At 54.7% G+C, this 22273-nt stretch overlaps 1 protein-coding gene across 1 annotated transcript; it reads left to right on the top strand.

Annotated features, from left to right (window-relative positions):
• Positions 1-10978: 10978 nt before the first annotated feature.
• On the top strand, positions 10979-19813 carry DLL1 (delta like canonical Notch ligand 1). The gene is made up of 11 exons (XM_003280990.2): positions 10979-11970; positions 12248-12544; positions 13261-13321; positions 13554-13811; positions 15721-15781; positions 16319-16449; positions 16595-16764; positions 16883-17099; positions 18001-18799; positions 18911-19028; positions 19135-19813. Exons 1-11 carry the CDS (start codon positions 11917-11919, stop codon positions 19138-19140), a joined length of 2172 nt encoding a protein of 723 aa, XP_003281038.1. The 5' UTR covers positions 10979-11916; the 3' UTR covers positions 19141-19813.
• The last annotated feature ends 2460 nt before the right edge of the window (positions 19814-22273 follow it).

The following is a 22273-nucleotide window of genomic DNA, read 5'->3' as shown; positions in this document are numbered from 1 at the left end:
ATAAATCACCCAGTCTCAGGTATGTCTTTATTAGCAGTGTGAGAATGGACTAGTACAGCAGATTGGTACCAGGTAGTGAGGTGCTGCTGTAAAGATACCCGAAAATGTGGAAGTGACTTTGGAATGGGGTAACAGGCAGAGGTTGGAACAGCTGGGAGGGCTCAGTAGAAGATAGGAAAATGTGGGAAAGTTTGAAACCTCCTAGAGACTTGGAGGGGTCAGAAGACAGGAAGAGGTAGGAAATTTTGGAACTTCTTAGAGACTTGTTGAATGGCTTTGACCAAAATGCTGTTAGTGATATGGACAATGAAGTCCAGGCTGAGATGGTGTTAGATGGAGATGAAGAACTTGTTGGGAACTGGAGTAAAGGTCACTCTTGCTATGCTTTAGCAAAGAAAATGGCAGCATTTTGCCATTGCCTTAGAGATCTGTGGAACTTTGCACTTGAGAGAGATGATTTAGGGTATCTGGTGGAAGAAATTTCTAGGCAGCAAAGCATTCAAGAGGAAGCAGAGCATAAAAGTTTGAAAAATTTGCAGGCTGGCAATGCAATAGATAAAAAACCCATTTTCTGGGGGAGAAATTCAAGTTGGCAACAGAAATTTGCATAAGCAATGAGGAGAAGAATGTTAATCACTAAAACAGTGGGGAAAATGTCTCCAGGGTATGTCAGAGACCTTCATGGCAGCCCCTCCCATTATAGGCCTAGAGGCCTAGGAGGGAAAAATGGTTTCCTGGGCAAGGCCCAGGGCCCCCCTTTCTGTGTGCAGCCTAGGGACTTGGTGCCGTGTCCCAGCTGCTCTAGACATGGCTAAAATGGGCCAATGTACAGATCAGGCTGTGGCTTCAGAGGGTGCAAGTGCCAAGCCTTGGCAGATTCCTGTGGTATTGGTCCTGCTGGTGCACCGAAGATAAGAACAGAGGTTTGGGAACCTCCACCTAGATTTCAGAGGATGTATGGAAATGCCTGGATCTCCAGGCAGAGGTCTGCTGCAGGGGCAAAGCCCTCATGGAGAATCCCTGCTAGGGCAGTGCAGAAAGGAAATATGGGGCCATATCCCCCACACAGAATCCCCACTGGCACACCACCTAATGGAGCTGTGAGAAAAGGGCCACCATCGTCCAGATCCTAGAATGGTAGGTCCACCAACAGCTTGCAAAGTGCACCTGGAAAAGCCGCAGACACTCTGTGCCAGCCCATGAAGGCAGCCAGGAGGGGGGTTTTACCCTGCGATGCCACAGAGGTAGAGCTGCTCAAGGCTGTGGGAACCCACCTCTTGGATCAGTGTGACATGGATGTGAAACATGGAGTCAAAGGAGATCATTTTAGAATTTTAAGGTTTAATGACTGCCCTATTGGATTTTGGACTTGCATGGGGCCTGTGGTCCCTTTGTTGTGGCCAGTGTCTCCTATTTGGAACGGGTGTATTTACCCAATGCCTGTGCCCCAGTTGTATCTAGGAAGTAACTAACTTGCTTGTGATTTTGCAGGCTTATAGGTGGAAGAGACTTGTCTTGTTTCAGATGACACTTTGGACTTGGACTTTTGAGCTAATGCTAGAATGAGTTAAGACTTTGGGGGACCGTTGGGCAGGCATGATTGTGTTTTGAAATGTGAGGACATGAGATTTGGGAGGGACCAGGAGTGGAATTATATGGTTTGGCTGTATCCCCATCCAAATCTCATCTTGAACTGTAGTTCCCATAATCCCCACATGTCATGAGAGGAAGTTTCTGGGAGGTTAATTGAATCATGGGGGCAGATACCCTCACTCTGTTTTGGTGATAGTGAGTGAGTTCTCACGAGACCTGATGGTTTTATAAGGGGCTTTTCCCCTCCTTCGCTCTGCACTTCTCTTTGCTGCTGCCATGTGAAGAAGGATGTGTTTGCTTCCCCTTCTGCCATGATTGTAAGTTTCCTGAGGCCTCCCCAGTCATGCTGACCTGTGAGTCAATTAAACCTCTTTCCTTTATAAATTACCCAGTCTCAAGTATGTCTTTATTAGCAGCATGAGAACAGACTAATACAGGTAACAATTGACCATCCAAAAATTAGGAAAGACAAAAAGCCAAAACCATGAAAACATACTGATTTCTACATAGGCAATGCACGTTAAATGCTGCTGAAGTGTTTTATTGCTGATAAAAGGCATCATGTAGAAAGACAATGTTCCTCTTCTTATGATCATTGTAATGGTGAAGATGTCTGGTACTGCTGCAGACATCATGCAGTTGGGAAATGGAGTGACCAGCAGGCCATGGATGGCACAGCAGAAAGAAGGAGAGCACTTGGGCCTTGATGTGGCAGTCACTACATCAACCAGCACTCAAACCACCTTCTTTCCTGATTATAAGAGAGAGTATCGTCTTTATACATAGATAGTGAATCAGGATGTTCTGTTACAACCAAAAGTGTCCTGTTCTAGCTTCCATCCAAGAAGGAATAATTCCTACAGAACTGGTCCTCCCACTTTAAACAACTAGAAAACTGGACAAAAATACAAAATTACTATTTTCAGACAACAGACAACAGGAAGTAAAGGATGGAGAATCTTGAAAGGAGGAAAACAAATGAGGTGAGCCTAGTGGCTGCCCCATCTCTGCCTAGAGCAGGGAAAAATCAGTGAAACAAAAGACTGGTTCTTTGATAAGATCGATAAAACTGATAAGCCTGTAATACTCTGATCATAGTCTCTCAAGAAGAGAGAAGACACAGATTGCGCATCCCAGCAATGGAAGACAGTATCACTACAGAAACCACCTGCAGTTAAGGAATAAAAGAACATTTGAACAACTTTAGATAAGAAATTCCTTGAACCATGCAAATCACCAAACCTGAACAAAGAAGTAGAAATGATGAGTAAGCCTATATTAAATAGTTGAATTAAGTAAACAAAACAAAACAACAATAAAAAAAACCTTCCCACAAAGCAAAGGCCAGGTGCTGATAGCTTCACTGGTGAATTCTATCAAACTTTTAAGGAAGAAATAGCAATCCTACACAAACTTTCAGAAAATGGAAAAGCAAGAACGTCTTCCCCAACTCATTTTATAATTCACCTGGTGGCAGAGACAGGTCCAGTTCCACCTTGGTTCCTCAGTGCCTGTGATGAGTCAGGAGTGAACAGGCCAGTGAGGAAATGAAGTGGCCTTCTACTTCCTGCATGCTATGCCACCGGCTCTAAGTCAGTGTGGGTTCCCCTCTGCCTGGAGAGTGGTTGGCTCCTTGGTGCCCAGATGCCTGAGCTCTAGTCACTGAGAAATGAGTGACAGCTGGCAGTTGGTGGTACTTTCTAACACAATCAGTGCCTGGGACCTTCGCAACCTGCAAGCAGCCTCACATCTTGCCTCAATCAGCTTATTAACAGGAATAGGAACAGTCTCAATAGCAGAAAAGCAAATCACAGTTTGTGATGGTTCCTAAAAAACATTCAGACTCACCAACTAGGCTCCTACTGATCCCCCAGTGAATAGATTTTGAAGGCATTGTATGATCATGAGTTATTAGTGATGATGACTGACAAATATGCCACTCCAGTTCCCATTTTACTAAAAGGAACAAAAAAAGAAAAAAGAAAATATTGCATCTTGAAAACAAATCTTGATGGTGATCCAGAACTATCCCTGTTCTGTTTCCTCATTGGAAGTGGTGGAGGGAGGGAATAGGAATTACAATGACAAGAATGAAGGAAACTGTTGAAAGCAAGGAATGCAATGATAGAAACTAACATTCTGAGATTAGGAAATATGTTGATCTGAAAGTGAGAAAATACTTGCCTAAATTTTGTTCCTTCTTTTTTTTTCCCCTCTGATACTTGGATACTTGGGCTGTTTATTGGGGTCCCTTTCTCTCCAGCCCATTTATTGGAGCAGGGCTTTGCAAAGCCGGTCTCCTAGCAGCCGAATGCAGAAGGCCCATTCATATTACAATGGAAGGAAAGGAAAGAAAGAGCTTGGTTTGTTTAAACTGCCTGTGTCTTCATTCACAGCCTGATGTCCGTGTGCATTGTGAGTCCACAATGGCACTAAAGGACTCATTGTGGCCGAAAACAAATCAAAATAAAATAAGGGATGCTAAGATAAAAGAGTCATGCAACAAAATTGCTTAAAAAATCTAAGTCTTACATCTGAGATTTATGTTACCTTTTGGCTGTGTGGCCTATTGACCGGTATTTATAACAACCGCTGGAGTTTAATAAACAAAAAGATAAATGGGAACTTTATGTACATTTTTAAAGGCCTTACACAGAAGGGGTGGGTGTGCTGGGTTGCTTTGGAAGCTGTTTAATAATTATTGTTCTTTGTTTGCACAACATTTGGGGAGCCACACTCCGCACTTTGTGTTTATTTTCCGTCTGATAAACATGCCTTCCCTATGCCCATGTGGGCCAACAGCTCCCCAGCACGGCCCCCAACCTCCACCCTGCCTGAACCAACGTTAGAGGTTGCAATAACCCACGCCCAGTGCAGCAGGCAACAGGTGGAAAGTTGAATAACTTCACACGTTTTTCGGGGGTGGGGGCGGGGTGGGCGGGAGGGAAGGCTTTGGGAGCCGATTTAAGGATTAGATCAGATGTTATTGCTAGTGAAAAATTAAACAGCCCGGTGCTCTGGGGAGTACAGATTAATATATTTAGTGACTCTGTGCACACAAAGGCCGCTCATTGTGGCCACGTCTGAATGCCTGTGAATGGGATGGAACGCACGCAGCCGGTCACCGCAGGTGCCCACATCTGTTCTCCCCGGCAGATGCTCACAGAAAGGGAGGCGGGGGCGGCGGGGAAGGACGGCGCGTTCGAAAGCTTCCACGGCCGCGCTCCCCGGGACTCCTCCGGAGCAGCCTGGGGGGACGCGGGGTCCCGCGGGGACATTCGTGAAAGAGCGTGGAGGAAACCCTGAGCCACACGCGCCCACGGCCAACCAACCCTGCACCCAGACAGGCCCAGGGGCCACTCCAGAGGCTGTGTCAGGCCCTGCGGGTGCGCGCCACGTTTCTGAGGTTATTGTTTGCGAGCCTCTGAGCGCCGGGCCTTGAAGCCCCCGCGTGCCCCCGCTCCCGGCGAGCGGAGCCCAGCGTGGGTGATTGACAGGCCGCCCTGGGAACCAGGAGCGACAGGTGCGGCGACCTCCCTGGGGTGGGCACGGCCCGTCCGCCCATCGCCCCTCTCAGCGCCTTTTCTTCCCCATTCACTTTTTTACAAAGTCACAGGCTGCGATTTCCAGGTGCGACGCCTCGACCTCCCGGATGCAGCTGGAAAGAAGCCGCCGCGCGGAGGCGGAGGGTGGCGGCCGCAGGGGGCCCGTACGGAGGGGCCTGGGCCGGAGACGCCCACCCCGCGCGGACTCCTGCAGCACCTCCTGGCGTCGGGATCCGGGGTCTCGGCGGGCCGCGCTCCTCCGGGAACGCGCGGTTTCCGCTAAGAGCGCACAAAGGGCGCGCCCCGGCCCCGCCCGCCGACCCCGGCCCCCAGGGCTCCGAGGTGTGCGCCGTCGCCTCGCACAGCCCGGGGCCGGGCTGGCTGCACCCGGTGAGGTGGGAATGCGGGCACGAGTCCCGCACGAGGCGGCGGCCGGGCGCGAGGCTGCGTGGGGCCGTCACGACGGCGACTGGGGTCGCCTTCCGCCCACGCAGTGGCCCGGGAATGACCCGCCGCACGTCCCCGCCGCCTGTGCCCTCGCGCTTCGGGCCCGCACTGGTGCCCCTCCTAATGCTGCCCGGCGCCGCCACCACCTCCAGGGAGCCCTCAGGTGGGTTCACTCCCCGTCGCTGATCTCAGCGTCCGGCAATCTTCGCACTGAAAATAACCCCTCCCTGGGCCACGCGGCCTCCTCCTAACCCCCTCACCCCCGGCCCCCTAGCTCCGGGTCCCGGCGCGTTCAGTCGGCGCGGAGTTCGGAGGGGCAGCTCCGGGGTTCGCAAGGGGCGGGCCCGGAGCAGCTGCCGCGGTAATCTGATCCTGGGACAAAGGCGTGCCCGCCGGTGCTCCGGCCACAGGTAAACACGTGCTTTGTCATGGAGATAGGGCGCGGGACAGCCCCGGCAGATGATCCGCGGGTTCCAGGGGAAGGAGCCGCAGCGCAGAGGAGGGGGCGGGGGCCGGCTGCCGAGCCGTCATCTGCGCCGGGGCCGCCAGCTGAGCCACGCGACCCGCCCGTTCTCATGCAAATCAGCACATGCCTCCGCTGCTCGCCGCGGGCCTGGCCTCGGCCCCGGGCTCCACGCACGCGAGAGGTGGGCGTCTCGCGGGACCGTGGCGCGGTTCGGACTTCCCCCCAACAGCAAAACGACCCCCGACACGAACCAGGTGGGATTGGAGCCCGCCTTCCTGTTCTCTGCACGGTCGCCGATCCTGAGAAAGGAAAAGGGCGTGTGGCGCCGGGACCCCGCCACACAGGGGAAGTCACTCGCCGGGTCTCCAGCGGCGCAGCCGCGGCCAGCGGGGAGACTTAGGAGCCGCTGCGGGGCTGATTCCTTCGCCCCCGGCTGCTGTCCTCGTGCCCCCACCGTCGCCCACCCTCGCGCAGAGCTGCCGGCGCCGGGGGTCGCGCTCCTGCCCGCTTTGGAAGCGCCGCTGCCTGGGGGCCGCGCGCCTTGTGTGCATGCGGGCGGCGCTCACCTCCTTCCTGCCTGCGCCAGCGCTTGGGGAGCCTCGAGGGCCAAACATAAACCAGATCGATGCCCCTTCCCTTTTCCAGGCTGTGACGAAGAATGGCTTCGTGGGCTTGTAAGTCCACGCGCGGCAACCGAGTGTCCACACATCTGTGCACCCACTTGGGTGGGCGTGGCTGGGCAGGGAACATGGCCCAGTGAGTGTGTGTGGGGGGGGTAAGGTCTATGTTCACGTGTCCAAAGACAGCCTTAAGAAGTAAGCAGCAAGGAAGTATCCATGACAGCTCCATGACACAGAGGCTTCGCCCACGGACTCCTCTGAGAGCTCCCCGTATGGCAGCAAGCAGATCCATTCCTCTGCTACGTTAACTGCTTTCAGATTCCAAAACTGACGGATGGAGAATGGGCAGAGGGTGGTTGGTGCAGATGTGATACCAATACTAATTAATAAGCATGGTCTACGTCCCCTTCTTCTTCTTCTTTATTTCAAGTAAGCTGGCATGTTTGATCAACACCAGATTTGCTGCCTGGAAGTTTTTTATCTTGTTGTTCTGAACAAGGACCCTAATTCTTCTTAGGAATAAGAGAACCTCTCTGTTGGGTATACAGTATTCAGTTGGTCTGAGGAAACACAAACCCCACTCAAGTCTCCAGACTTGTTTACACAGAAAACTGAACCTGTGGCTGGCCTAGAGTCTGAGCCTATTCTGGGCATTGTTTATTGCAATCTGCCCAGGCCCTCCTGCCCCCACCACAGTCACCACCACACACGAACCTGGAGAATAGAACCTTTCTTTGGAAAGGGGGGTTGGAATAGGATTGGGTGACCATGGTATTAGGTCATGCACACACTGCTGAGGATGGCCACATTGGAATTTGATAAGATGATGGCCATAAGCTTTTATTCCCAGGTGGCCTAATAAAATGGTGAGGAGATAATCAGTGTCTCCAGCAAACAGAGAACTCCACATGTGGTTGCTGTGGCTGCAGCTCTGATCATTATATAGCCTGAGCTTACCCTAGTCACTGGAGTTACTCAGCCTGTGGGGTTGTGCTGCCCGGAAAACAAAACAAAACAAAAAACACCACCACCAGGCAGCAAATTCCTCCTTCCACTTCTGTGTCTGATGTATTGGGTGCCTTCTAAGCCCTAATGAGCCTCACTTTGTACAGTAAATTTGCTGAGACATAAAAAAGTATTTAAAAGAAAGTTTCCTGTTTTTTCCTAATGAGCAAGGTGAGGATTTATAGTGTGGGGAGGAGGGACTCCGGCAGCCAGGGCCAACACTGAGCCAAGCCTATTTAACATGCCCTGGCTTAAGCTCCCTCCTGCATTTGTGGGGTTCAGAGTGCTTAGTTGTGGGAGTATAGAGACATGCAGTTAGGGAGTGAAAAAACGCCATTTGGTTCGGAGCAGATGGCTGGCTAGGGGGCTGATGGCGTCTAAAGGCGTGTCGTCCCCTCCAGCTCGAATCCCTAAGGGCTCCCCTTGTCTTCCCAATCAATGAAAATTAAAGTGCAAAGAAAGGATGAATAGTTGGACCTCGAGTCTCTCCTTTGTTCATCCCAGCTACTGGTGCGCAGGAGTTAAACTACAACAGGCTCCTATAGAAACGCTGAAGTTAAACAGTCTCCCAGTTAGCACAGCTTTTGAAAGAGAGAGGGAGAGAGGAACCAACTTGGGGGTGGGGGGAGAGAAATGGGGGAGAGGAAGAAGAAGAAGGAGGAGAAGGGAGAAGAGGAAGGAGGTGGAGAAGGAGAAAGAGGAGGAGGAGGAGGAAAAGAAAAAGAACAGGAGGAGGAGGAAGGAGAGGGAGAAGAAGAAAAGGGCTTTCTGCTTGATTTCCCCAATATAGAATCGCGTGGCATAAATTAAGTTGGAAAAGAATGAACGCTTTGGGCAGGATTCTGATGGATTTTACGATGCCTTTCAGTTCCGCTTTGCCGCTGTAATCGAGAAATCTGTGCCATGTCAATTTAACAAATACTTGATACTGAGGGGGGTTTGTTAAAGATTTGGGGCAAGCCTTTTTTCCCCCAAGGTTTAAGCCCTTGCGCGTGGAACTTTTTATTTCCAGTTTTCTAAACAGGCATTCAAATGAGCCTGTTTTCCACTTCCATTTTCTAATTAAAAGGTTCCTGATATTTCATTTCTTACTGAAATCTACACTCAGTGTTACAGGCAGAGGATTCTGGATTCTGACCTCGCATTCTTTTCTTTTTTTACATTTCTTCTACTCCTGAAACCCTCTCACCTACCCTCACCCCCAAGCACAGGGAACAGCTCCTGTGCCTTAGGGAAGCAGAATGCTCAGAAGTCAGCTTTTGGAGGAAACATCAACCTAGAGAAAAAAGGATCCTGACACTAGGTGGCAAGATTAAATTAGGATTTGAGCTGGCCCCTCCCTGTGGCGACAGCAAGTCCCTATAGAGTCCAAAAAGGACACCATCATGGGGGTGGCAGCATCTTCTGAAGCCTCCATTTGCTCTGAACCAAACAGTAGGGGTTCACGGTGATCCCAGCCTGCCTTTCTCACCTGGCACTAAACATCATATGCTTGTTTCTTGTGGTTAACTCTTCGCTATTCCATGAGGCAACAGTGGAAAACCTAAAGTGGACATCTCTGTTGATCCTAAAACTTTACAGGTATTTGGGAAACAAGGTAGCAGAGACAGGCTGGGTCACTTGAAGAGGAGCCACAGAGTAGCAATTCCAGCTGCGTAGCAGCCGGAGGGCCTGCCCTGGACGACTTCACCACGTGACCTTCAGATTTCTGGTTGCAGTGGTTGTCCTTGGTGTTTGAAGACTTTCCCTCTGCTTAGACACTTTGTGATCAAGACAGCTGCCGGGATGAAAGTCTCGTTCTGCCTTGACGGTGCTCTGTTCTCACCAATAAGGCAGCTCTAACACACCTACAGTGAGGTCACTGTGGCCAGGCCGCTTCCTTGGGGCTGAGCTACAATCAAAGGGGGCACTCCAACACTCACCTGGAACCCTAATGAAGCTAAGGAGGTGTTGGGGGTGGTCAGGGAGCCGCTGGCGGGGATGGTAAAGAGAGGGAGAAGTGCAAAGCTAGGTGCCAGAGTAGGAGTCTATGCCCCAACTTATTTCTCCATCGTGCCTAGGAGGACAATTTAGATAATTCATTGTGTGATACGTGTGTTCTCGGCCCTCCCAATAAACTCATTTCCCTTTAAAAAATGAAAACAAAAGTTCTAGTGTCTGATGGACGTGTAAAAACCTAATAAGGTGACGGTTGTGTAAAGGTTGTGGGTTGGGGGCCGGGGCTGGAGGGGGCTTTAGAACATGTGCCGGACATTGTTGCAGAGGCCGCGGCGCGCGCGGAGGGGAGCTCTTTCTCTCCGCATTGTGCGGGGAGCAGGTGCTGTCTGCATTACCATACAGCTGAGCGCACAAAGAGCCACTGATTCAGCCTCGCACAATAACAGGCTGCCTTAATGACAGCCACGCGAACGACACACACCAAACTCACTTCTTACCAGGCGGAGGGAGGCCGAGGGGGATACCCGGCAGAGAGGGGCCGAGACCCGGGGAAGGTGGCGGCGGCCGAGGATCCTGTGGGGGAGGGCGCGTGTCTATGGGGGGAGTTGAAGGCCAGGTTCTCCTGGCTCCGGGGATATGCTGCCCGGCCCCCGGGCCCCCACTCCCAGTGGCCGCGGACCACGAGAGGACACCGAGGGCGCGGGGATGCCGGTGTCCCAGGGGGCGTCCTGGCCCCGCCAGCGCGTCGGCTCTGCACTCCCCGAGGCTCAGTCGCCATCCTGGGCCAGGAGGTGTCCCCGCGTCGGACCTCCCCAAACTTCCGAAAATGCCACTCCACTCTCGCAGCCCTCGGCCCACCGCTCCGCCCGCCCCTTTCCTACGATGCTCCCCGAATCGCCACCCCCGCCTCCGCCCCCGAGAGACTCCTCCTTAGGAAGCGCCTGCCCCGAAGAAGGGGCGGCCCGGCCAAGAGCTCAGGCCTCGAACTTCATCCTCTTGCTCGCAGCCGCCCTCCCCAAGCTCCCGGGACGCTGTCGGCGCAAGGAGACCCCTCGGCTGGCGCCGCAGCCCGGAGTTTCGGAGGCCGCGTCCCGCCGCTCAAGTGGGGCCCGCAGCGCCGCCCCCCGCGTGTGGCCGAGGGTCTCTGGGCGTCTGCGGCCCGGGAGGGCGTGCGAAGGGGACGGGGCGGCGGCACCAGCTCCAGAAGCAGGGGGATTCTTGCGGTGAACATTTTGCAGGAATGTAAATGAGTGCGTTTTGTGTGGCGAAGGAGGAAGGGGGGGCTGGGGGCGGGGGCAGGGGAGGACTGGGGGGGCGGGGAAGGGTGGGGGCGGGGAGGAGGGTTGCACATTTTACAGCTCACTGACCATTTGGCGATCCATTGAGAGGAGGGTTTGGAAAAGTGGCTCCTTTGTGACAGCTCTCGCCAGATTGGGGGGCTGCTGATTTGCATCTCATTAGCCATGCGGGCGGCCGGCTGAATATAAGGGCGGCAGGCGCCGGCGAGAGCCAGATCCTCTGCGCGCACCCGCGGAGACCCGACCCGGCCGAGGGCAGAGGGCAGGGGAACCCGGGCAGCCGCGGCGCAAAGCCTCCTCCCACGGCCCGGCCCCTCCGGTCCTGCGCGTGTGTACTGGATGGCATTGGCTGGATTCATCGGAAAGACGCGGATCTTTGCTGTGACACCGGAGATCAGAGCCCGGAGTGCTCCCGGAGCAACCGCCGCCGCCGAGTGACACCGGGCCGCGATCCACAGGGGCCGCCGCGCACACCCGCCGCCGCCGACCGTCCCCTCCGCGCGCGCCGCTGGGCCTGGATTATCGCCGCGCCCGTGAGATTTCCAGACCGCGGCTTTCTAATCGGCTCGGGAGGAAGCTCTGCAGCTCTCTTGGGAATTAAGCTCAATATCTGGACTCTCTCTCTTTCTCTTTCTCCCCCTCCCTCTCCTGCGAAGAAGCTTAAGACAAAACCAGGAAGCCGGCGACCCTCACCTCCTCGGGGGCTGGGAGGAAGGAGGAAAACGAAAGTCGCCGCCGCCGCGCTGTCCCCCGAGAGCTGCCTTTCCTCGGGCATCCCTGGGGCTGCCGCGGGACCTCGCAGGGCGGATATAAAGAACCGCGGCCTCGGGAAGAGGCGGAGACCGGCTTTTAAAGAAAGAAGTCCTGGGTCCTCCGGTCCGGGGCGCTTGCGAGGGCGCTTTTCTGCCCACGCTCCCCGGGGCCCATCGATCTCCCGCGCGTCCGCCGCTGTTCTAAGGAGAGAAGAGAGGCCCCCCCCAGGCTCGCGCGTGGGGCGAAGCAGCATGGGCGGTCGGTGCGCGCTGGCCCTGGCGGTGCTCTCGGCCTTGCTGTGTCAGGTAGGCGGGCAGGTGGGGGCGCCGCAGCCCTGCGGGGTCTCACGGGGAGCCAGGGCGCGGGGCAGGAGCGCGCGGGGAGGGGCGGACAGCGGCACGGGCCGCGCCAGCCACAGCCCGGAAGATGAATCCCGGGGGCAACGACCCCAGCGCCGGCCGTGCAGCGAGCGCGCTCGGCCCCTGAGCCCTTCCAGGCTCCGCGCGCACTCCCCACCCAGGCCCCACGCCCCCTTGCTCGGGCGGGACCCGCGTCTTCACGCCCCCGCCCTCCCCTGCACAGGTCTGGAGCTCCGGGGTGTTCGAGCTGAAGCTGCAGGAGTTCGTCAACAAGAAGGGGCTGCTGGGGAACCGCAACTGCTGCCGCGGGGGCGCGGGGCCGCCGCCGTGCGCCTGCCGGACCTTCTTCCGCGTGTGCCTCAAGCACTACCAGGCCAGCGTGTCCCCCGAGCCGCCCTGCACCTACGGCAGCGCCGTCACCCCCGTGCTGGGCGTCGACTCCTTCAGTCTGCCCGACGGCGGGGGCGCCGACTCCGCGTTCAGCAACCCCATCCGCTTCCCCTTCGGCTTCACCTGGCCGGTGAGTGCCGCACCTGCGGGCGCCGGGCCGGGCCTGAAGCGGGGCGGGCTGCAGGACGCGCTGAGATCCCGCCTTGGGCGCTCGGTGGCGGGACCTCGGGGACCCCGCGAGGCGCAGGTGGGCGCTGCGATCTGCCTAGCGGCGGCCCCAGGACTCCAGCCCAGCAGCGCGGACACCTCGTCCCGGGGCCCCGCGGGCTGCAGGAGGGGACCGCGCTGGGGCGAGGAGGAGAGGCCGAGCGCGCCCGGGAGATTTCCGTATCCGGCCTCTGTGCCAGGTCCCCAGTCAGAGGCGCCTCTTCACGTGGGAAGGTTCTGGTTTCCCGACTCCTAGACGCGTTGGTGACGCAATTACCCGCGCAGCGACCGCTCCCACCCGGAGCGTGCCCATCCCCCCCAAAAATGACAACGGCCCTCGGGCCTCTTCCACCCCATCCTGCCTGCATTCTCTCTCTCTCTAATTAAAAAAACAACGTAATATCCTGTAGTACAGGCTGAAAAAACACGTCAGGAAACTACTCTTTAAAAAGTTCTTCCATTTCCTTAGGGAAGGTGAGAGCAGGCAGGAGATGCCTGGAGACCCCCTCCAGACATGCTGCCCCAGACCTGCAGCCTTGGGCCTCTGTTGCTGACCTGGTTGTTAGGAATGACTGCTTTTTGCCTTTTTCTTTTCGTTGCCTTTCTGGGTTGTCTTACGTCTTCTCCCGTCTCTCCCAGGGCACCTTCTCTCTGATTATTGAAGCTCTCCACACAGATTCTCCTGATGACCTCGCAACAGGTAAAAACAAAACCCAAACCCCAAAACTGCTTCCCCCAGTTAATAGCTTTGGACTTTGCCCACCCATTCCCCAACCACACCTGGACAGCTTTCATTCTGCACATGCCCCAGAAAGTTCAGGGTGGAGCGGCTTGGGCCTCCTTCCTGTGCTGAATGTCTCGGTCCACCCCCGCTCTGTCCCGAGTCTCAAGGTTCTCGTTCAGAACCAACCAGGAGCATCTTCTCCCCATAGAAAACCCAGAAAGACTCATCAGCCGCCTGGCCACCCAGAGGCACCTGACGGTGGGCGAGGAGTGGTCCCAGGACCTGCACAGCAGCGGCCGCACGGACCTCAAGTACTCCTACCGCTTCGTGTGTGACGAACACTACTACGGAGAGGGTTGCTCCGTTTTCTGTCGCCCCCGGGACGATGCCTTCGGCCACTTCACCTGTGGGGAGCGTGGGGAGAAAGTGTGCAACCCTGGCTGGGAAGGGCCCTACTGCACAGAGCGTGAGTCTCTGGGAAGGCACCGCTGGCTCACTCGTCCACGAACACGGACCGCGCGCAGGGACGGGGCTTCCTGAGCCACGGGGAGCTTGGGACTGTAGAGATGTTCTGGTGGGGAAACTGAGGCCCAGAGGACAGAAGTGGATTGCTATAAGTCACAGCTCCTCGGGGCGTGGGGGTGGGGGTTGGGGTCAACGCAGACATTGTAACATCCAAGGCTGTGTTTATCCACTATCGAAACTGCCTTTCTTAATCAGGGAGGATTTTAGAGACAGGGCCAGGGGTCAGGAAGTAAAGCCAGTGCTACCCCCAGGGTGTGTGTATTACAGAGGGAGAGGAGGAAGGAAGGGAGGAACACAGAGCTTGTGTGTCAGGGGCACGCTTTCAACCCGAGTTCCCAGTGCTGTGACAGCATCGCACTGGGAAACGTTCCATTTTCTCTCTCGAGCTGGTGTGCTTGACCTCTCTGGAGCAAACGCCTTTCCGGATGCTCCCTGTGACGCGCACTGTCTATGCTGGCCAGTGGGCAGGCTTTCACTCCTGTGGGCTGCTGAGGCCGGGTCTCCAAGGCCTGTGTGGGCGAGGGGTGCACAGCCCCGTCTGGCTTGAATGCTCACGCAGCACTTTGTCTGGAAAAGCAATGTCTTCCCAATAGTGACAGAGGCTCTGCCTGCCTGATTATTAGGTATTGATGTGTCAATTTCATGGCAGGCAGGTGACTAGGGCAGGGGTTGAGGCCGTGCTGGCTCCTGGTTCTGGTTCACGGGGACCTCAGGAGCCCTCTCTCCAGCTTACTGAGGCCTCGCCTGCACGCCTGGCCGTCCCAGCCCGTTGGTACCGATTTCTCTGCAGCTGAGGATGAGTAGGCCCTGGAGCTGCCCAGAAACTCCAGGGAACTGTCATTCTCCTTCCTTGGAACTGGACAGCCTTGGAGAGGGGCTCTGGGAGGCCCAGAACCTCTGGCAGGAGCTGGGTAGTGCCTGGGGTTCCCATTCACTGAGTGCCTTGATGTCCTTGCTCCTTAGCTTCCCAAATTCCCTCCAGAACTTACTGAGCTCAAAAAAAAAAAACTTGTGGAGCTGCTTGTTAATGAGTTTCATAACCAGGCAGTGAGAGCCAGCTCCAAGCCTCAAGCCCACTGTCTACCCCCTGCCCTGCGGGAGCCTCTGGCCAGTCTGCTGCCTCCCACCCTGCCTCCCTGCCTCTTCTTCACCACAGGGTAGCCAGAAACTTAAACTTTTTTCTTCAAACACTGAAGTCTTTCCCCGCCCCCAGCTCGCGCGTGCCGTAGATTAGATCTCTCCGCGGATAGGCGCAGGGACACCAGCCGGCTCCCATTGGCGGAAGGGGTGTGTGTGCGTGCGTGCGTGCGCGTGTGTGTGTGTGTGTGTGTGTGTGTGTACACGCGAGGGGTGTGTGCGAGGAGGTGGGGCCGGGGGCGCGGGGGAGGCCGGCATTGTTGCGCTGGGGCAGCTGCCGTAGAGGACAGACAATGGAGCAGCTGTCCTGCCCTGGCACTCTGCATACCAGCTGTCCACTCTTATCTGCACACACACTTTCTGGGATATTAAGAGGTGGAGCTTTGTGCATAGAATTGGGAAGTGGGGGAGGAGGAGGGGGAAGACTTCTGACCCTCTCTTAGAAGAAAAGGGGATAGGGTGGGGGTGGGGGCTTCCGAGAGCCCTTTTGTCCTTGAGCCACTGTGTTGAGAAGAATGCTCATCCCCAGGGCTGAGTCAAGTCCCAGGCTACTAGGCAGGGGGGTCAGTCCTCCACAACCTGGGAAGATTAACTCAGTTGGGATTTGCTGACTGAAGCCGGCGTCCGGCGAGTTGTGTCCTGGCCCCAAGGGCAGCAGCCCTGTTGGGAGGTACTTGGCGTGGGGCTTGACCCTGTTTTTCCTTTGCTTGTAGCGATCTGCCTGCCTGGATGTGATGAGCAGCATGGATTTTGTGACAAACCAGGGGAATGCAAGTAAGTCTGCACAAGGTGGTGTTTTGTTTTGTTGCCTTTTCTTGTTATCCTTTCACACCTGGTGTATTTGTAAAAACAGCCCCAGGTGATCATTTGAAAAACTCCAGTAAGACTGATTGAGCAGGGGCCGTTTTCTTGTGTTTCTACTTAATCAGTGTTTGGCAGCATGTAAGGTCATGGAGTTGTCATTCATCTAAGCCCCTTAACGGCTATGAGAATTTACAGATAGTAGTTTAAAAAGAGTTGGCACAGGAAATGATAGTATAGTTCAATGGTTCTCAAATGTTGCCTCATCCTAGAATCACTCAGGGAGTGATTTTTGAGATGCTGACACTGGGGCTGCCCTAACACCTATGAAGCCAGAACCTCTGGTGGGGCCCAGGCCCAGGCTGCAGCTCCCAAGGTGACCCAGTGTTTTGCTAATCTGGAGAACGAGAGGCTCGCTGGTGCTGCAGGAGGGTGGTTTCTAGGGTGAGAATGTCCACTGCAAAGCCAGCAACAGTCAGCGTCCATCTGAGTTTTCTGCTTTTCTCCAAGGTGCAGAGTGGGCTGGCAGGGCCGGTACTGTGACGAGTGTATCCGCTATCCAGGCTGTCTCCATGGCACCTGCCAGCAGCCCTGGCAGTGCAACTGCCAGGAAGGCTGGGGGGGCCTTTTCTGCAACCAGGGTAAGCCTTCTCTCCCTGAGGCGGCCTGCCCCCTCCAGAGCAGCCCTGGACTTCCCTGGCTGTTTGATCACTGGAAAAATAAAGTCTTCCTGCATTTGACGTCGAGCTTCCTATCTCCTACTTTTCCTGTCCCCACCCCTCACAGACCTGAACTACTGCACACACCATAAGCCCTGCAAGAACGGGGCTACCTGCACCAACACGGGCCAGGGGAGCTACACGTGCTCCTGCCGGCCTGGGTACACAGGTGCCACCTGCGAGCTGGGGATCGACGAGTGTGACCCCAGCCCTTGTAAGAACGGAGGGAGCTGCACGGTGAGTCGGAGGCTGCATGGCATCTTACCCCGAAGCTGGGGTGCCCTGGTGTTGAATGGAGCCTGTGGGCTCCTTGGAGCAACTTTGGAAAGCCTTTTCTGACCTCTCCATCATGTAGGATCTCGAGAACAGCTACTCCTGTACCTGCCCACCCGGCTTCTACGGCAAAATCTGTGAATTGAGTGCCATGACCTGTGCGGACGGCCCTTGCTTTAACGGGGGCCGGTGCTCAGACAGCCCCGATGGAGGGTACAGCTGCCGCTGTCCCGTGGGCTACTCCGGCTTCAACTGTGAGAAGAAAATTGACTACTGCAGTTCTTCACCCTGTTCTAATGGTAAGGGGGCAGCTGGCGATTGCTCAGAGACTGGGGCAAGTGGTTAATACTGAGATGGCATTAAAAACAAGCATTTGTGAGCGACCTCGAGTTCATGAAGCACTTTTATCCAGACCGCCAGGAATTCTCGATGGAAACTCTGTCTTTGAGTCTGGAAAGGCCTGGGGAGTGAGAGAGGCCGGTGCATTGGTTATGAAGTTCTCTGTGGAAACCTAGACCAAGCAGTGAATGACTTGCTCAGGGCCACGAGGTGCTTGGGGCACCTGAGGCTGCCTGGGGTTCAGTAAGTGATGCCCACAGGCCCCGGCCACTCCAGCTTGGGAGGATGGCCCAGCTGTGTGGCCACCCAGCACAGTAGTCGGGGGTGTCCCTGAGTGAGGACAGAGAGCCTCCTGCTAGCAGTGAGGGGCTGGCTGCCCAAAGCAGACACACAGCAAGGAGATCTGGGCCCCAGATGTGCCGGAGCATTCTGGAATGGTCATCCTTCCCCTCCCTCTCTCCCTCCCTCCCCTGTTGTAAGTGCCTGCTCCTTTCACTCGCTGTGTAACTGTGGGCAAGGACACCCTTGTTAAGCCTCAGTTTCCCCATCTGAAACCTGGGTCAAGTGGCACATGCTCTTGTCCGGCTGTTGTGGCGACTAATGCAGTCCCCAGGCAGAGTGTTCTGCACAGCGCCTGTCCAGATGCTGGCCATGGAGTTTCTGACTTGTAGAGCTAGACCTGGACGCCTCTCGTATTTGAGGTCCTAGACCATGTTGCCTTGCGCTGGGGACTCATTCAGGCCACCGACTGTCTTTGGTTTGTCTGGTTTCTACAGTGACAGACAGATAGATGCTTCAGAATGACTTTTTGGTGAACAAACCTACGAGGAGACACATGACGCTCATGTCCCTGTGTTCCAGGTGCCAAGTGTGTGGACCTTGGTGATGCCTACCTGTGCCGCTGCCAGGCCGGCTTCTCAGGGAGGCACTGTGATGACAACGTGGACGACTGTGCCTCCTCCCCATGCGCCAATGGGGGCACCTGCCGGGACAGCGTGAATGACTTCTCCTGCACCTGCCCGCCCGGCTACACGGGCAGGAACTGCAGTGCCCCCGTCAGCAGGTGCGAGCACGCACCCTGCCACAATGGGGCCACCTGCCACGAGAGGGGCCACCGCTATGTGTGCGAGTGTGCCCAGGGCTACGGGGGTCCCAACTGCCAGTTCCTGCTCCCAGAGCTGCCCCCAGGCCCAGCGGTGGTGGACCTCACTGAGAAGCTGGAGGGCCAGGGCGGGCCATTCCCCTGGGTGGCCGTGTGCGCCGGGGTCATCCTTGTCCTCATGCTGCTGCTGGGCTGTGCCGCTGTGGTGGTCTGCGTCCGGCTGAGGCTGCAGAAGCGCCGGCCCCCAGCTGACCCCTGCCGGGGGGAGACGGAGACCATGAACAACCTGGCCAACTGCCAGCGTGAGAAGGACATCTCAGTCAGCGTCATCGGGGCCACGCAGATCAAGAACACCAACAAGAAGGCAGACTTCCACGGGGACCACAGTGCCAACAAGAACGGCTTCAAGGCCCGCTACCCGGCAGTGGACTATAACCTCGTGCAGGACCTCAAGGGTGACGACGCCGCCGTCAGGGACGCGCACAGCAAGCGTGACACCAAGTGCCAGCCCCAGGGCTCCTCAGGGGAGGAGAAGGGGACCGCGACCACACTCAGGGGGTACGTGCTGTGGGCCGGGCATCAGGAGGGGGGTACCTGGGGGTATCGGTCCGTTTCTCTTTCCAAATGTTCTCATGCATTCATTGTGGATTTTCTCTATTTTCCTTTTAGTGGAGAAGCACCTGAAAGAAAAAGGCGGGACTCGGGCTGTTCGACTTCAAAAGACACCAAGTACCAGTCGGTGTACGTCATATCCGAGGAGAAGGATGAGTGCGTCATAGCAACTGAGGTCAGTGCAGGCAGCAGCCGCCCCCTCCTCGGCATGGGAGCACCTGAAGCCGCAGCCCGGGAATCTGTCTCAGGCTAACTTCCCATTTGTCTTGTGGCCCCTCCAGGTGTAAGATGGAAGTGAAATGGCAAGACTCCCGTTTCTCTTAAAATAAGTAAAATTCCAAGGATATATGCCCCAACGAATGCTGCTGAAGAGGAGGGAGGCCCCGTGGACTGCTGCTGAGAAACCGAGTTCAGACCGAGCAGGTTCTCCTCTTGAGGTCCTCGACGCCTGCCGATAGCCTGCCGCGGCCCGGCCGCCTGCGGCACTGCCTTCCGTGATGTCGCCGTTGCACTATGGACAGTTGCTCTTAAGAGAATATATATTTAAATGGGTGAACTGAATTACGCATAAGAAGCATGCACTGCCTGAGTGTATATTTTGGATTCTTATGAGCCAGTCTTTTCTTGAATTAGAAACACAAACACTGCCTTTATTGTCCTTTTTGATACGAAAATGTGCTTTTTCTAGATGGAAAAGATGTGTGTTATTTTTTGGATTTGTAAAAATATTTTTCACGATATCTGTAAAGCTTGAGTATTTTGTGATGTTCATTTTTTATAATTTAAATTTTGGTAAATATGTACAAAGGCACTTCGGGTCTATGTGACTATATTTTTTGTATATAAATGTATTTATGGAATATTGTGCAAATGTTATTTGAGTTTTTTACTGTTTTGTTAATGAAGAAATTCCTTTTTAAAATATTTTTCCAAAATAAATTTTATGAATGACAACCAGAAGGCAGAGTGGACGTGCGTTCACTCACCTGCGGCCCGAGGGGCTGAGGGCAGAGGTGGCCTTGGTGTTTCTCTTTTCAAGGCTTTGATTTCCCTGGATCCATGAGAAGCAGCCCGTTCCTCTCTCCATCAGGAAGCTGCTTGTTGGCCATCATGAGGTGACTTGGTAAGAGCAGGCACGCGCATGAAGCAGCCGTGATTTTCTAATTCCATCCCCCGATGCATTTATTAGTTCTTTCCACAGACAGAATAAGCATTCCTCATTCATTCATTCATTCATTCATTCATTCATGTCAGTGTAGACTTGTGAGTGATTTTGTACCCAGTGGATCACAGCTGTCATGATTTTGTCGCCGTTTGACACCAACATGGCCCCAGACTGGGCGTGGGAGTCACGGAAGCTGCTCCTCTGCTTCCTGTTCATGGGCAGCCCTGTCTCTAAGCACGTCCCGCCTTCTGGCTCAGCAGGACCCCACGGGCTCCTTGTGGGCTGACCCCCCTCCGGCCCTGGTATTTGCCGCTTTTCCCCCACTAAGCCCTGGTTCGTTTTAGTGAAAATGGTAGTGATTGTATTTTTAACTTGTGCGTACCTCAAAGCATTGAGTGGTTCCCGGGATGGAAAGAGGGCGACCTGTGTAGCAGGAGCTGCACGGAGGGACTGGCGTTCATTCCCCTCAGACAGGACTCCGCTGTGCCTTTCCTCCTTGCATTAAGGGCACATTAAATACAGAGACCAGCAACACCAGCAAAGAGAAGTGTTTTGCTAAGAACATTGAGCTTCAATCTGATGACAGCTCTCAGTCTAATTACCAGTTACAGAAACACAGGGGACTGAAAACTCCTTCCTCAATGCCCCACAGATCTGCGCAGCTGAATCCAGGGAACTCTGTAGCCAAATAAATTGCAAGGAAAAAACAAGAAAATAGTGAAGGGGAACCTACAGATTCAAAGAGACACAGACATATCAATCCATCACAGCGTCTGGATCTGGTTCCTGTTTCAAAGAGTTAAAAAAATTTATGAACCCACTGGAGAAATGTAAGCGCTGACTGGGATATCCAAATGATTTTAAAGTGTACTTGCTAAATATTTTAGATGTGATGTGTTATTACTCTTCAGTTTAAAAAGAGCCATTATCTTTTAGAGAAAAATTCTGAAATATTTATGGATGAAACAATACGAGGTCTGGGATTGATTCAGAGCCCCCCCGCCGTGGGCACGGTGGCACGAGGAGTCCCACGGGCACTGCTGGGGGTCGCTGCAGCTGGGAGTGGCCCATGGGGGCGCTTATTTCACTGTTCTTTCCTCTTTCGTATACGTTTGAAACTTCCCATAAGCAAAAGCATTAAGCTGGATTATACAGTGAATACACGCACACACAAACACGTCAGCTTCCTGGTGTGTATGGACCGCCGTGTCTATTACGGGACCTACAGCAGAATGCATCTTAGGGAGGCTTGCTGTGGTTGCATATGCACATTGCAGATGAGAAATCTTATAAGACCCAAACTAACCCAATTAAACTGGGTGGAGAATGGGAATCTGGTCAAGGATGTTGGTACCAGAGTCTCGGGGATTCTGATTCAGAGCCCGCCGCTCGCTGGTGGCGCGCCTAGGTGATTGCCCCCGCTGCTGAGTCCCTGAAAGGGAAACTGCAGTGTCTGCAGCAGTGCTGGGAGCACCTCCTCCCCGTCTGTAGGGGAGGGTGCTTTTCAGGGCACGGTTCTGCGCATGTGCTCAGCTGGCGCCAGCGAACGGCTTCCGGCTGCTTTTAGCATGGAGTTCAAAATCCTTGACTTGGCCTCTCAGGTCATGCACCATCCGGCTCCCGCCTGTCTTGGAGCCTCATTTTGTTGTTCTCCCACGGGTCCGTTACTGCTCGGCCCCAGCCAGCGCCCTGGCAGCCTGGTTCTCCATCCGCCCCCACTCTGCGACTTGGAGTGTGATCTTCCATCTGTCTGGTGACTTCCAGCGTGACCTTCTTCCGCCACGAAAATGACCCGCCTGGGATACCTGCCGCACGTGATGGTGCTCCTGCAGCTTGCCCTGTGGCATGATTAATTTGTGTAGTTGTTTGTTTAGTGGGCGTGTGTCCCAGGAGACTGCAACCTCAAAGAGGGCGGGCTGTGTTGGCCTTTCTTCACCACTGCAACCCAATCCCCGCTTGATGCTGAAGCAAGAAAACGTTCTGTATCCACGTGAGCTATAATCTGAGAACACACAGACACACACTCAGGACATTTCATCATGAAAGAAGCTTCATTATCGTGTTCACTCTTATCAATGTCACTAGGAGTTTCAAACCATAACATGAAGCCAAACAGGGATTATCTGAGCGGATGAACGTAGTATTTTGTTTTTATTCTAATAACTGGCCGCCTCGATACAGCCCTGTCTGTATATGGTAAGAGTGCGTTTACTTGGTATCCAGCAAGCAAAGTGCTGTGCAGTCAGTAATTCCTC

Source organism: Nomascus leucogenys, chromosome 3, assembly GCF_006542625.1.
Source record: "Nomascus leucogenys isolate Asia chromosome 3, Asia_NLE_v1, whole genome shotgun sequence".
Lineage (NCBI taxonomy): Eukaryota > Metazoa > Chordata > Mammalia > Primates > Hylobatidae > Nomascus > Nomascus leucogenys.
This window is presented reverse-complemented; position numbering and strand designations above follow the sequence as displayed.

Excerpts from the sequence above, each read along its gene's own strand:
- DLL1 (XM_003280990.2), top strand. The coding sequence starts at position 11,917 with ATGGGCGGTCGGTGCGCGCTGGCCCTGGCGGTGCTCTCGGCCTTGCTG. Across the intron at positions 11,971-12,247 it reads TCTCGGCCTTGCTGTGTCAG|GTCTGGAGCTCCGGGGTGTT; the intron begins GTAGGCGGGCAG and ends TCCCCTGCACAG. Across the intron at positions 12,545-13,260 it reads CCTTCGGCTTCACCTGGCCG|GGCACCTTCTCTCTGATTAT; the intron begins GTGAGTGCCGCA and ends CGTCTCTCCCAG.